At 40.0% G+C, this 13,432-nt stretch overlaps 2 protein-coding genes across 3 annotated transcripts; both read left to right on the forward strand.

The window, feature by feature from the left end:
* Positions 1-344: 344 nt before the first annotated feature.
* Positions 345-6,838, forward strand: LOC119918363. The gene is made up of 7 exons (XM_038739060.1): positions 345-487; positions 1,690-1,797; positions 1,963-2,019; positions 2,119-2,277; positions 2,391-2,550; positions 2,938-3,038; positions 4,030-6,838. Exons 1-7 carry the CDS (start codon positions 476-478, stop codon positions 4,192-4,194), a joined length of 762 nt encoding a protein of 253 aa, XP_038594988.1. The 5' UTR covers positions 345-475; the 3' UTR covers positions 4,195-6,838.
* Positions 6,839-6,938: 100 nt separating this feature from the next.
* si:dkey-14d8.1 (zinc finger protein 37) lies at positions 6,939-12,628 on the forward strand. Of its 2 annotated transcripts, none has more exons than XM_038739054.1 (7): positions 6,939-7,108; positions 8,094-8,302; positions 8,416-8,502; positions 8,647-8,736; positions 9,085-9,195; positions 9,723-9,846; positions 9,941-12,628. In XM_038739054.1, the coding sequence occupies exons 1-7, from the start codon at positions 7,084-7,086 to the stop codon at positions 11,632-11,634; spliced, it is 2,340 nt and encodes a 779-aa protein (XP_038594982.1). In that variant the 5' UTR covers positions 6,939-7,083; the 3' UTR covers positions 11,635-12,628. The 2 variants fall into 2 exon arrangements, with proteins under 2 accessions (XP_038594982.1, XP_038594981.1); XM_038739053.1 differs by having other exon boundaries at positions 6,940-7,108; positions 8,644-8,736.
* The last annotated feature ends 804 nt before the right edge of the window (positions 12,629-13,432 follow it).

Below are 13,432 nucleotides of genomic sequence, written 5' to 3' on the forward strand. Positions count from 1 at the left end.
TGTGAATCAATAATCAATTCATGCGTATATTATGCATTATGCAACAGCCCTTTTTGCACATCTACACACTCACTCTAGCAATCCAGCAAACCTTCCAACATTAACAAAGACCTCTCATCATCTTTTTGTCACTTTCTAAACAACAGCTTGGCCAATAAACATGACATATTCTAAGCAAAATATTCCCCTCAAGAGAATAAGCACCCACTTTCTCCTGACGTACAGAATTGATACGTGGGAGTTTATGGAAAAGTCTCAAGCGGCATCAGTGTGTGACACAGTGACTCAGCCTGTAGGCGGTCTCACCACCACGTCAAAAGACTTCACCAGTCTGTCTGGAGTGAAAGCAGACTGCCAGCCCATCCTCAAGTTTTACTACAGGCTTGGACATCACACACAGAATGAGCTCTGTCTTTGAACTGAAAACACTCCATTTCATGCACTGAATTTGAGCAACCACGGATTCTTGCTCCATATGAGGAAGAAAGTAAGTAGTAGAATTTCTTTTAATCCTGTTATTTTACACAAATGGTTGGTAATTGTGTGTTGTAAGTGTACAAACTGATGCAGCTATATCCTATAGCTTAATTATCACGTGTTGTGCTTGCTAATTAGCAGAATATTTGTATTTAGAGAAAGATTATTTGCCATGTCAGCTTTATTCTTGCAAAGAGATACAATTGTCTGATGACACAGGATCTCACTGATTTGATGAATTTTAGTAAAAATGATGAAAAGGTATTCAAATCCTTAACTAAAAGTATAAATACTACAATTAAGTAATCATCCTGTACTTAGAAATTGAGTTGAGCATGAAAAATAAAAGTACTTATGATGAACAACACTTCCTTTAACAGTTACATTAGTGTTGCAGTATTTTACTCTGTTAAGAGGTCTACAGTAAGTGCTCCATACACTGCTGGTGTTGCATCCTTTTAAAAGGAAGTGTAAAAGGAGACGGTTAGCTTTCACTCAATATATTAGACAAGGAAGCTAAGCACATGCATGGTCTCCCAGAAGTAAAGCTCCACATTCACTACATTCTGCTGCTGGAAAATATTTTTTTTATGAGAATAACAATTCTATGGAAGCAAAACACATTCCTGCCTGTCACACTGGCAGCTTTGAAGTCTGACAATTTGTGCTCATTGTGCATTTCAAATCAAAAATCCTCAAAGTAGCAAAGAATCACGTAAAGTTCCATAAATGTGACTTAGTTACATTGCATATGCTAAAGTGGTTTTGAATTTTTTGATTTGGACTGGAACTAACAATCATTTTTTGTATTGTCAGTAAATATGCTGATTATTTTCTTTATTAATTGTTCTTGATAAAAACACTGAAATGAATGTTGAAATGAAAAAATGCCATTCACAATTTCTGAGTGGTCCAAAGTGATGCCTTCACTTTGCTCGCTTTGTCTTACTAACAGTCCAATTGGAGGTATCCAATGTACTGACATATATGACAAAGAATATTGCAGAAGCAGAAATGTCTAGTTGCATGATGTCCAGCATTTTAGAAAACAAGAAAACAATCAAACCAATGTGAAGACTAACTGCAAACGAATGTGAAGACATTGTAGTTATTTTGAAAGAAAGTCAACTATAATAAATACAGTATATTATACCTGATGTACTGTAAATACACTGTATGTTGTTAACATGGACTTTTCTTTTTGCCCTTCAGATCTTGAAAGCACCTTGTCTCCTCTTGAGTCTGTTCACAAGTTTGAATCTCTGCTCCGGAAAATTTGGGACACCGATAACTGATGATGTGAGCAAGCTGTCAATATTGGTGAGATTACTGAGACTACAGGTTCGATATACATCACATTCATATATCACTTTCATGTTATTTGTCACATGACCTTCTGGTATGTGTATATGCAAAGAAATGGATCTTGATGGATCACTGATATTATGTGGCGCAAATCGTCCTCTGTCATTATTTCCATTGTAGAAGCAGAATATCCCTTCTGATTATGAGATTCCCCTAAGTTACATTCCCAAAGAAGTGGTATGTATGAAGAAGTGAATGCAGAAATAACTTGGAACAGTTATATGCACATTAATACTAAACAAAGGATGTTGATTTCTTTTGCACCTACATCTCCAGGCTGGCACGTGCTGGGTGGTTTTAAATATCTATCCTTTGGAGCAAAGTCTTCGGAAGCTGGCCAACATGTTCGGTGCCATCTCCTCCAACAAAGAAAACATACTTGTCTTCATTGCCATGCTGAAGAGTTTACGCTTCACCTTTGACCACGAGGAACTGGTAAGTAATTAGCAGCTAAACACACAAGTCTGAAACAAGTACACAATATTTTTGACAATTTAATTGCGTAGTTGAGTTATTTTAGGATTGCTTGCTGTCATCTGATCCCCCAGGAAACAGCGATGCAAGTCTTCCAGTGTCACTATCGGGAGGGGAGCTTAATGTCTGGTCTTTACTTTGACTACATCAAAGACGTCTTGCATACTGCCTCTCAAGGAACAACCGGCTTCTCATGCAACCCGCCACCATGCCTTAATCCCCAACAAACACCAGGTACATAATTTATTTGCATTCATATTTTTAATGGATGCCTAAAAAACTAAAGCAGCTTAGTGGGCCATTAGTGGGCAGATATTGATTTGGGGACACACACAGCTGAGGAAAGGAATTACATTCGTAACCGTGAACACATAGCCAATACAGGTAATTTAAGGAATCCTATGATCAAAAGCTGCATTAAAGCAAGTCTCATGCCTGCTAAGTATGTTTTTATGCCACTTGACATTCAAAAGGGAACCAAAGTGAGTTTTTTTATGCGTGAAACTCACCAGCATTCTCTACTACCTCTCTAAATAAACATCCAGAAGATTGACCTGGCCACTATCAAATGTCTATGGTGCAACTGTAGCCAGTAATAGCTCCAATATTTCCTTCTTCCAGGGGGTCAGGAGGAGGGTCGTGAATCCAGCTGGTCGAAGAGAACACCCTTGCTTCTGGCTCTCATCCCCTTCATAGCCTGTGTTGTTATCCTAGCATGGCTGGTAAGTGAGTGAACCAACTCAAAGAGGATTAACTACTTCTAAAGAGACATGACAATTAATTTTCAAATAATTTATACACATAGAGGGAATGCTGAGACTTGCAGATAGGCTTTTTTGTATAATTGAACAGGATGAATGGTCATTGGTGTATCGTCCCTTTTTCAATCAGCAACATCTTCAGAAATTTTAATTTGTCAGTGGCATGTCAGCAACTACCTCCAAAACTTATGACATTCCCATCAGCCTCGGATGTACTAATGTATGTAATGTAACGGTGTTTTTAATGCTAATTAGAAAATGTTAGCACGCTAACACACAAAATTAAGATTAAGGACATACCTACTGAACATCAGCGTGTTAGCATTGTCAAGTGTGAGCATGTGCCATCATAGCTGTTGAGTCTTTTTCTCACCTTATAAAAGTTTTTTTTCTCCTTTGCTGCGTGTATTGGCACACACTTATCATACTATTCAGGCAGATAATTGAATGTAAGTGTAAAAGGATTAGAAATGTCAAACTCAAAAGGCATAAATAGTTTCTATACCGCAACGAGCACTTAATGCAATTCCTCAGACTCATCATGGTCCTCATATCAATGAGAATGAAGAATTCTGCTGGAAGCCATTTCACAATTAGTTATTCAGGCAGGATGATATCTTGGGTATATATTATCGACTGTATATATACCCCAAATTATAGTGGCTCTCTTACTTTTTGTATTTCCCATCAACTTCACAGAACCTTGTTCCTTTGGGTCTCTGTGGTTTCGGTCTAATGAAGTCCACATGATAATGTGGCTTTGCCTTCATGTGCACTTCCAGGAAGGCAATTCATGTAAAGTTAACAACTACTCATCAAATATTCAGTAGTACTTTGAGGCTCTGTTATTAATATGTAATGATTTCCGTTGTGGAAATTTATTGTTATTTGTTTGTCAAACAAAGAACACTGGCTGTAGGTGTGATTTTCTATCTTTATTTTTTATTTTTAGGTCAGGTCTGGAAGGCGTTTACCAGTGTGCAACACTGAAAATAGCCAAATGGCACCTTCTGACATGATTCCAACTGTGTCTGTCTCCATCCCGCTTCAAACACTCACCCACGCTGCCGACACTCAGCCAGCGGGGGAGGCCATCCCTGAACATGAGAGTGGATGAAGCATGACTAATAGAAAAGGGATATCTGGACAGCAGTTTAACAACTCACTCTCCAGGATGTTCTGTGATGGGCAAGAGCCTGCTGGATAAACGAGTGTTGTCTGACACTCTTCCTCTTCTTTCACTCATCTGAGTGCATGGACCCGAGCTACCAGAGAAAACTCACCTGCTGCGAAGGCAGGCGTATCACAAAATTCCCCAGGCTCTTCTAGCACCTCACCTCCCAAAGAGTTTTTTTTGGGACCAGAAGATGAACTCTCTGCACAGTAGCTGGTTATCTGCCAAAATGTTCTAGCGAAGTACATTAATTGTCTCGTCTTGGCCAGTGTTTAACAGCATTTGGCTTCTATGTGCTGACCAAGTTGGTTTTTTTTCATTCCTGCCATTCCGAACTGTTGCCATTCAGGGTGTTGCTGTGAATGTATCGCTGGAGCCTCAAATCAAAATGATATCACACTGTTATTGGAGGACGTAATTTCATTCTGAGATGGGACCCCTGTCATCAATTTGTTGGCTGTGGCCTGGTGGTTACAGAGATGGTCCTCACTGCTGTGGAGTCAACATACTGCTATTTTTTCTGACTTATCCTGAAATGCATTAGGGTACATGCAGAGCAGTGCATTCCTACCAGTACTGCCTTTTGTAAAACAACTTAAATGTATTTGGGGGGAAAAGGGCCGACTGAAGAAGCTGTGTCTTATCTACTGCAGCTTGTCTTGTACTTGTTGTTGACATTATTCTGATCTGTGATCTGTCACAAATTACCAACCAGCTAGTTGCAAAAAACACACCGAGCAGTTCAACAAGCGCTCTACTTTGTGTATCAAAGATCTGACCAGATGGCAGAGAGCCATCGCCGGAGGCCCTTTGAATCCCACCATTGTGTTTCAAAGCTGTTGCCCAGTGATTTATAGCTGCTGCTCGGCCAACAGTGAGTTTGTTAGAGTTTTTCATGGCTTATTCACTGAGTCAATCATGTTCAGTCATGAGAACATGACTCCCCCGAGTGTGAGCGCTGTACTGTATGTGTCAGAGACAGGGAGCGAGAGACAGTACAGACGGGACAAGGGAGAGTGAGGGAGATATGGATAGATAGATGGATGGACGGATGAGCTCAGTGAGAAGCATAAGGAGGGCTTGTTCTCGCCACAAAAGAACTGGCCGTAGGCTGGAGGAAATGTCAGTTACAAACGCGACTGATGTCGGCAGATCACTATGAATCAACAGGCTAAGAATCTTTCCAGACCACAGGCTATGTGGCCTCATCTACAGATGATTATTAGTATATCAATAACAGTTTTCTGATTTACTTGCAAAACACATCTATGATCTATGGATTAATTAATGTTTTCATGTTGTAGAGAAGGTCTACAACGTGTGTGTTTTATTGTGTATCTGGTCACCAATTATACAAATTGGTCATTTTCTTTTTTAATTTTGTTAAAATGTGTATTTGTATTGTTTATGAGATGATTAAGTTATTTTGTCACACCACTTCCAAAATGTAATGAACGTTTGTTCGTTGTTGTTGTTATAACTTCGTAAATAAAAAGTAGACCAATTCTAGTCATGAATGTACGGGGGTGGACAAAATACTGTGAACATTCTGGGAAAACACAATATAACTTTGAAGTAAATCATTGCAATGGATGCTACAGCCTTGGGTCTTGTAGTTAGATGTCAATAGCTGTATTTATCATCCCACTAAATGCCGGTGTGTTATATATCTTGTTTCTTAGTTTCAACTGATCTCTGTTTCTCTTCTACACTTTCACTGAAACTCTTGCAGTTTGGCCTTTTTTGTTTGTTGTCTGTCTCAAGTTCTTTTGATAATTCACATATAAAAGTACTGATTATTAAATGTCTGGCTAACTGGCATTCAAATGAATACCATATGACCCATGTATGTAGCAGTTTATAACAGTTATTTGGTCAATGTCCTTTTTTATGATATGTTGATATTGTTTTGCCCACCCCCTGCAAATGGCCCATGAGCAAAATCACGTTGTCAATAACATATGTATACTCTGAGATTGTCAGTAATGTAAAAAAAATATATTGGTACATCCTATTATTGTTGTCTGTAAAACAGTGCAACAATTCTGAATGTTTCCTTCATATCTTTTTAATTAAAATGAAAAAAATAGAGAAAAACCATTCAACTTAAAAGAGACACGAAGTTCACTTAACATCGACAACAAGTGATTTCATAAAAGGCCTCCATTCTTGGTTTTTGAAGTGAAATATTTGAACTTATTCATAAGGATCTTAGAACAGATCATACATTCATGTAGAACTTTGTCAGGTCATCTACTCAGGCCTCTGAGCTTTGATGTTATCTCAAAGATGTACAAATTAAATGCCAGGGGTTGGTTATTGATTGCACAAATAAAAACCTTAGCATTATTTGTAGTTTTGATTACATTTATAATAATAAAACTGCATTTGTGGCTGTAATGTAGCATTGAGCTGGATGGTGGTTGACTGTAACTCCTTTGTTTTCATTGGACATGTGTTTTACTGTTACTCCTGTTTGTAGTAAGACAAGAATGAGTGCATCAAACAAGGTTAAAATCATTTTGATTACTTAAAATCATAATGTACCATCACAATTCATACGGCCGATTGTTGCTTTTCTGTGGCGTTTGCTTCTTCATAGCAACTTCCAAAGCTTTTATTTTTTACAGGAAGATCCGCCGGAAAAAGTCAGACTTTTGTTTTGGAAAGCCGCTACCCAGCGGTCGCCATTATTCTTCCTGGCTTGACGGTCGAGAGAAAGACGGTTAAATACTTTTAAACATTATATTTCAGGGTCAACTGCAACGTTGTACGCATATGTGTGCACTCGGTTGATTAACTCATGAATCAGCGACAGACCCTGAGCACATAATGGAGAAACGCTCTGATACTACAGGTAAGTTGCTAAGCTAACGTTAGCAAGCTAACAGTGGCTAGCTGCCGCCGAGAACGGTGGTCAGAAAATGAGATGCGGCGTTAGGCCATCTGTTGCGGTAACCTGACGGTTTTCTTTTAAACGCAGGTAAACATGCGTGTTGCGAAGTTTTTTCAGTTATTTTGGCGCTGTTTTGTGGTAAGCTAGCTAACGAGCTTTACAGGGGGCTGTCCAGCCTGCTTGATTTTAAATGAAAGCACCCCCGGATGTCCTGCTCGGGCACTGCATCGTGTAATATCATCTATGCGGATTCCCTTAAATAAGAACACACCGCCCAGACCATCAACTTAAAGTTTGAATCTAACTCTGCTGTAGTTTGGCGCTCATTCTCTACACGACTGCGCGTGCACACGCAAACGTGCACACTTTCAACTCCTCTGCAGCTTATCTGCAGTGATCAAAGCGTGTAGTTAGCACTGCAGCGCCCCCTAGAGAAGCTTCTGGCTCAACCACTTCTGCTGTCGGTAGTTTGTATTAAACACACATTTTGCAAACTCAGTCGTCATCATCACTGATAGAGGGGAAGATTCATCCCGAAGGGCGATTAAGCAAGTTACCCAGCAATGAAACAGAAACACAGTGTGAAGCACATAAACACATCATGAAAATTCAGTGTACACAAGTTAAAACAATAATAAAATGAGTGTATGTTTGTAATGCAGCCTTTTCCTCACACCATTCAGTTGGGTGATGGCAGGGAGTATTAAAAATGTGTATTTGCTAGTTTAGAGCTTTAGTTGTTGCGGGCCTTTTACACCTATTTAGAACATATTTCTGTTTGTTTCTGTCAGAATAGCAACAGATAAAAGACAATGAGCTGTAAAACGGTGACATCAAAGACTCCTCAATGTGAAACCTAGCCAGCTTCAAACAAGAAAACACGCTGCTGGTGTTTTCACTCATGCTAAGCACTAAACGTCCTAACTATATGTAATATTCTGCACAGGTGTTGGAGGTCCCCTTCCCCTGGCCTCCCTTCGCTTGATGGCTTCCCCTCTGCAGCTGACATACTCGTACATATGGCAGGTCATACGGCAGAGAGATGTGAAGCAGTATGGGAAAGTGGAGGAGTTTGTGTCCATGGTGACACAGACTGTTCCTGAGGTCATGAGTTTCAAGCAGACTGCCCAGCTCCTTCTGGGGTTGAGAGCAAGGGTGAGAGTTTTTCCTCTATTATGCGTGTGTGTGCGTCAAATAGCAGAATGTAATTTATGTAAGCAGCAGGAATCAAGATCGGCATTTATTATAATCTGTGTCTTATACAATAGATCATTTTGGATTTGATTCACAAAGCGGGCCCACCAGATTCCAAGGCTATTCAAACTCTCATAAATAAGTTGAAGGTCTCTACAGGGGTAAGAATGGCAACTTTTTTTTTTCTTTCTGAAAAGCATACAGTATACAGTTATACCCTCTTTAAACACGGTGTGCGTTTAGAATCCCAATGTGTGAATTAATGTTAAATCAGGGAAATGAAAGTATTTCCTGTGTTATAGAAGGACTCAGAAGTGGAAAAATCTCAAACGAACTTCATGGTGCTGGTCCAGAATCTGCTCAAAAGCCCTGCTGAGAGGAAGCTTTTCTTCCAGGTATCCACTTCTGTTTTAATGTGGTATTAAACAGTGGTTGGTTGTAATCACTCAAAGCCATTTAGATGTGGTAACAGATGCTTTGTGGCTCTATGTGAATATGACAAACCGTTTATTGCTTCTAACATTGTCAGTACAGCATAGTATTTATGAATGGGGTCAAATTTCTGCCAACAGAATCCAGAAAATATGTTAATGAGAACAGCTACACCATAAATTCAGATGCATTAAACACCTGCTTATGGAGATATAACACCTTAAATTCATGCATCACTCTATTTGAAAAAAGTGTTCACTCCCTCACAAGTCCTAATGCTATTAAACTCATATGCACTTCTCTCTCTGCAGGAAGTGTTTCCTGTTCAGTATGGCACAAAGTTCGACACAGCGCTGCAGGCACTGACTGCAGGTCTGGTGTGCAAGCTGGAGCAACTTCTTCCTGTTCCCAATCTCTCTCAGGTGTGCACATGTACCGTCATTGCATTTTGACATTTAGCCTGGGGAAGTCACAGCAGGGTGGGATACTGATTGGAGACAGGAAGTCTTTTTAATCGGTTGACCCCAGGTCAGAGTTCCTCTCAGCCAGCCACAGGTGTTTTGTAGTTGATCATTATGGACAGGCCAAATGAATAAGATCAATAACACACATTATAGTATACAGACACATTTTCAGAATGTCTGCAAGAGTCATTCAATTAAGTTCCACACCTCTTGACGCTTTAAGTCATGTTGGAATGAAGTTTTACTATTTATTATGTAAACATTTTACATAATACAGTGGAAGAAATTGTCTTATTAAGGATCTGAATTAAGGATTTTGTTTTTGTTATTATATTACATATGTATAACAGCAAGACACCTTAAAAACTAAATAAATAAAATAGCAGAGGATAGCTTCCTGAAGTGGTAATATGTACAGAGATATGTGATATAAATCTATACTGCAGACTCATTCATTATTTCCATTTTCTGCGTCTCTACCACAGCTTGGTGCCATGATCTCCACGGAGCCCAGTTTCCTGGAGGCGTGTGGAGGCTTCATCCCTGAACCCGGGGACCTGAAGACTCTCCTCCTGCACCAGCAGGCCAAGGGACTCCTGGGTGTTAAAGGTATACTTTAGGTTGTTTGTATGGAAGAAAAAGAAAACCATTAATTAAAATAAAATTATAAATGAATTTGACTAAGCCTTCTCCGTTTGTGCAGCAACCATCTCGTCCTCGGTTGGGGACTGTGTGCTCTCTTCACTCGCCTTTCGGCCCAAACCAGTAGAACCACCGCCACCGCCACCACCACCACCAGAATCACCAAGACGATTAGAGGTCACTCTCAACGAAACAAGCCCAGCCTCCCTCAGTGACACAGAAGACTTGGGAGTGATGTCAGATGACTCCAATAGCCCAGCAGCCCCCGATACTGGACCACGGGGGAGAGTGCGATACACTCATAAAGCAGCTGATGGAAAACCTAAGGAAAAGAGTGTCACAACAACAGCTCAGAGGGAGAATTTGGTGCAAGAGACACAGGAACAGCCTGCCACAATTCTACAAAGCAGACGGGAAGATAAGGCACCAGCAACACCACACAAACCAGAAGTACAGCGGGGGCTGCTGCCATTGAAGTCAATCCCTTTCAAGGTGGTTCAAGTGCCGATCAAACCCGCTTCCACCGTACAGAATGCAGGCAGTGGGGGAACAAAAGATGTCCAAAAGCCCCAGACTCAGCGAGTCACATTGCATCAGTGGGTGTCACAGATTGCTACCAACTCGCTCTCACTCCCAGCACTGCCACCACTTCCTCCAGCCAGGTTCAGCGCAGGAGATGACATGAAGCCCAGCATAAGAAGGAAAAAGCAAATTAGGCCTCCGGCTGACAGATACACCTGCAGTGTGTGCGACAAGAGCTTCCCTTATCAGTCCAAGCTAATGGACCACGAGCGCATTCATACAGGAGAGAAGCCTTTCGTGTGCACAGCATGCAACAAAAGCTTCAGAACGCAGGCGTTCCTCAACAACCACCTGAAGACCCACAGCACGGCGCGTCCTTACGCTTGTGGCCAGTGCGGTAAGTGTTTCACCAAACTGCAGAGCTTGACGAAGCACATGCTGGCCCACAGCGGCCAAAAGCCTTTCTACTGCAACATCTGCAACAAGGGCTTCACACAGTCCACCTACTTCAAAAGACACATGGAGTGCCACACGAGCCAGATGACGTTCCCCTGCAAGCACTGCAGCAAAAGCTTCCCAACTGCTTTCAAGCTGTCGAACCATGAGCGCTGGCACACCAGAGATCGCCCCCACATGTGCGAGCGTTGTGGGAAGAGGTTCCTCGTTCCCAGCTTGCTGAAGAGACACATGGGCTACCATATTGGCGACCGCCAGTATCTCTGCTCCCAGTGCGGAAAGACCTTCGTCTATTTGTCCGACCTGAAGAGGCACCAGCAAGACCACGTGCCCAAAGCCAAGATCCCGTGCCCCGTTTGCCAAAAGAAGTTCTCCAGCAAGTACTGCCTGAGGGTTCACCTGAGGATCCACACCAGAGAGAGACCCTACCGGTGCTCCATATGCGACAAGACCTTCACTCAGGTAGGGAATCTGAAGGTCCACATCAGGTTACACACCAACGAGCGCCCGTTCAGCTGTGACGTGTGCGGGAAGACCTACAAGTTGGCTTCCCATCTGAACGTCCACAAAAGGACTCACACGTGCAAGAAGCCCTGGACGTGCGACACCTGTGGGAAGGGATTCTCTGTCCCCGGCCTTCTTAAGAAGCATGAGCAGTTGCATACGAGGGATGCTAATCCCGACTTCTCTGGCAAACGGAGACACAGAGGAAAGCACAAGCAGCACTCCCTCAAGAGGAAGTATGATGAGGAAGATGAAGCTAGCGATGATTATTAATCAAAGAAACATTTTGTAATAAATAAGCTCTGATTTGGGGCTTCCTGGGCTGATGTGGATCACTGATAACAGCTGGTCAAGTTTTCAAGTTTTTCCAGGTTTGCTATCTTAAGGTGGGGATCAGGTCATTGTGTTTTTTTGGGTAGTGAAAACACATTTTGAATGTTTTATTTTCCTGATCATTGAATTTAAAGACTCCCAGTTTGAGTTAAAATAGGTATTTAGATGACTCCAATTGTTTCAGCTAATAAAGTCCATTGTTTCACTGCACTGTCAGTGCTGTTTTTCATATAACTAGGTGATGTGACAAACTGAGTTTAGGTAATGAAGTTACCCTAAGCTGTGTCATTTTGAGAAATATAAGGTAGCAATTAAAAAAATAATTTTCTTATCTGTTTTTGTAGTTAGTAGTTGGTAATTTTTGTTACCAAAAACCCTACGATGGGTTAAAAGAAATATAATCTTCCAAACACTTTTCAAGACGCTACTTGAATATAGCCAGAATTTAAGAGAAAAGCATCATGTTAACAATACAATAATTATAAGTATTTCAATGCATGTGACTTGATAGTTTGTCTGGTATGTAATAAAATGTTGTAGTGTCAGTAGGAAACATTTTATCTTGTTACTGTATTCTTGTGGTAATGATTCAAACGTTTTTTTATGTAACCCTGAACTATAAACATTACAATTACTTTGCTTTTGTTTTAGAGTGAAAATATGCTGGGTTGTGTTTATTATGATTTTACTTTTAATCAGCTGTAGATGTAGTTTTGTTAATAATTATTTTACACAAGAAAACATTGAGAATTTTAACGTAGCTACCAGACAGTAAAGATTATACAAATGTGTGATGAGCTTGTGCTGTGAATCTTAGCGTTTCCATTACTTATCCTACTGTGAGTAGGCATGTAAATAAGCCCATTAATACGTGTTCTCAATATTTTTTTGTTTTTGATGTTTTGCAGAAAAATAAAAAGACATGGTAAAGGACTGTTATCCTACTGGTGTGTTTATTATCTTGTGAAAGACATTTTTCTCCACTGTGGTCTTGACCAAACATGAGCCACGAAATGGCACATAAATAGGGGTTTATGTTTAGCCAGTTGAGCTATCAGTGCTCAAATCAGGATCAGAATCAGTTTTATTGCCAGTTACATTATCAAATACAAAGAATTTGCCTTGGTATAAATTGGTGATTACAATACATGTGAACATAAATAGAAATGTAAATATATAAAAAGTAACTAGATCAAAAAATTTTAAAAGTATACATAAAATTACAATAATACTATAACACAATGCTGACAAGAATTGTTTTGTATTGTAACAATAGCTTTTTAAAAATTATAAATAACTTTATTTAGAATTTAATTTTTTGTCAGTCATATCAGTTCTTGAACAAAAATTAGAATTGATATATTTAAAAATTGAAAGGAGAAATGAATAAGTGTCAGACTTGTGGTGACAGAAAGTATCCGTTAGGTAAATAGCCCGAGCATATAGTAATTATTGAAATGCATTTCTTTCGTTACAAATTTAAGAGACTCAAAGTACATGTCAATTTGAATTAAGAATAACTTAAAACATGGGGTTGACTTAGAGCATTTAGCTTTGTGTTTACATGAAACTTCCCTAATAAAATAAAGAGATTCACAATAGTATATATATAAGTTCTTATCTTTACATTCGAAGTTGGTGCTCAAAACAATAGCTGATATTCATGCACTTTTCATGTGTTGTTGCGTAACAATTTGTTAACATATGTCGTGTTGGCGGCGTCGGTTTCGTCAATTAA

This window comes from Micropterus salmoides, unplaced genomic scaffold (genome assembly GCF_014851395.1).
Source record: "Micropterus salmoides isolate LMB-PRFRI ecotype aquatic unplaced genomic scaffold, ASM1485139v1 Ms_hic_scaffold_23, whole genome shotgun sequence".
NCBI lineage: Eukaryota > Metazoa > Chordata > Actinopteri > Centrarchiformes > Centrarchidae > Micropterus > Micropterus salmoides.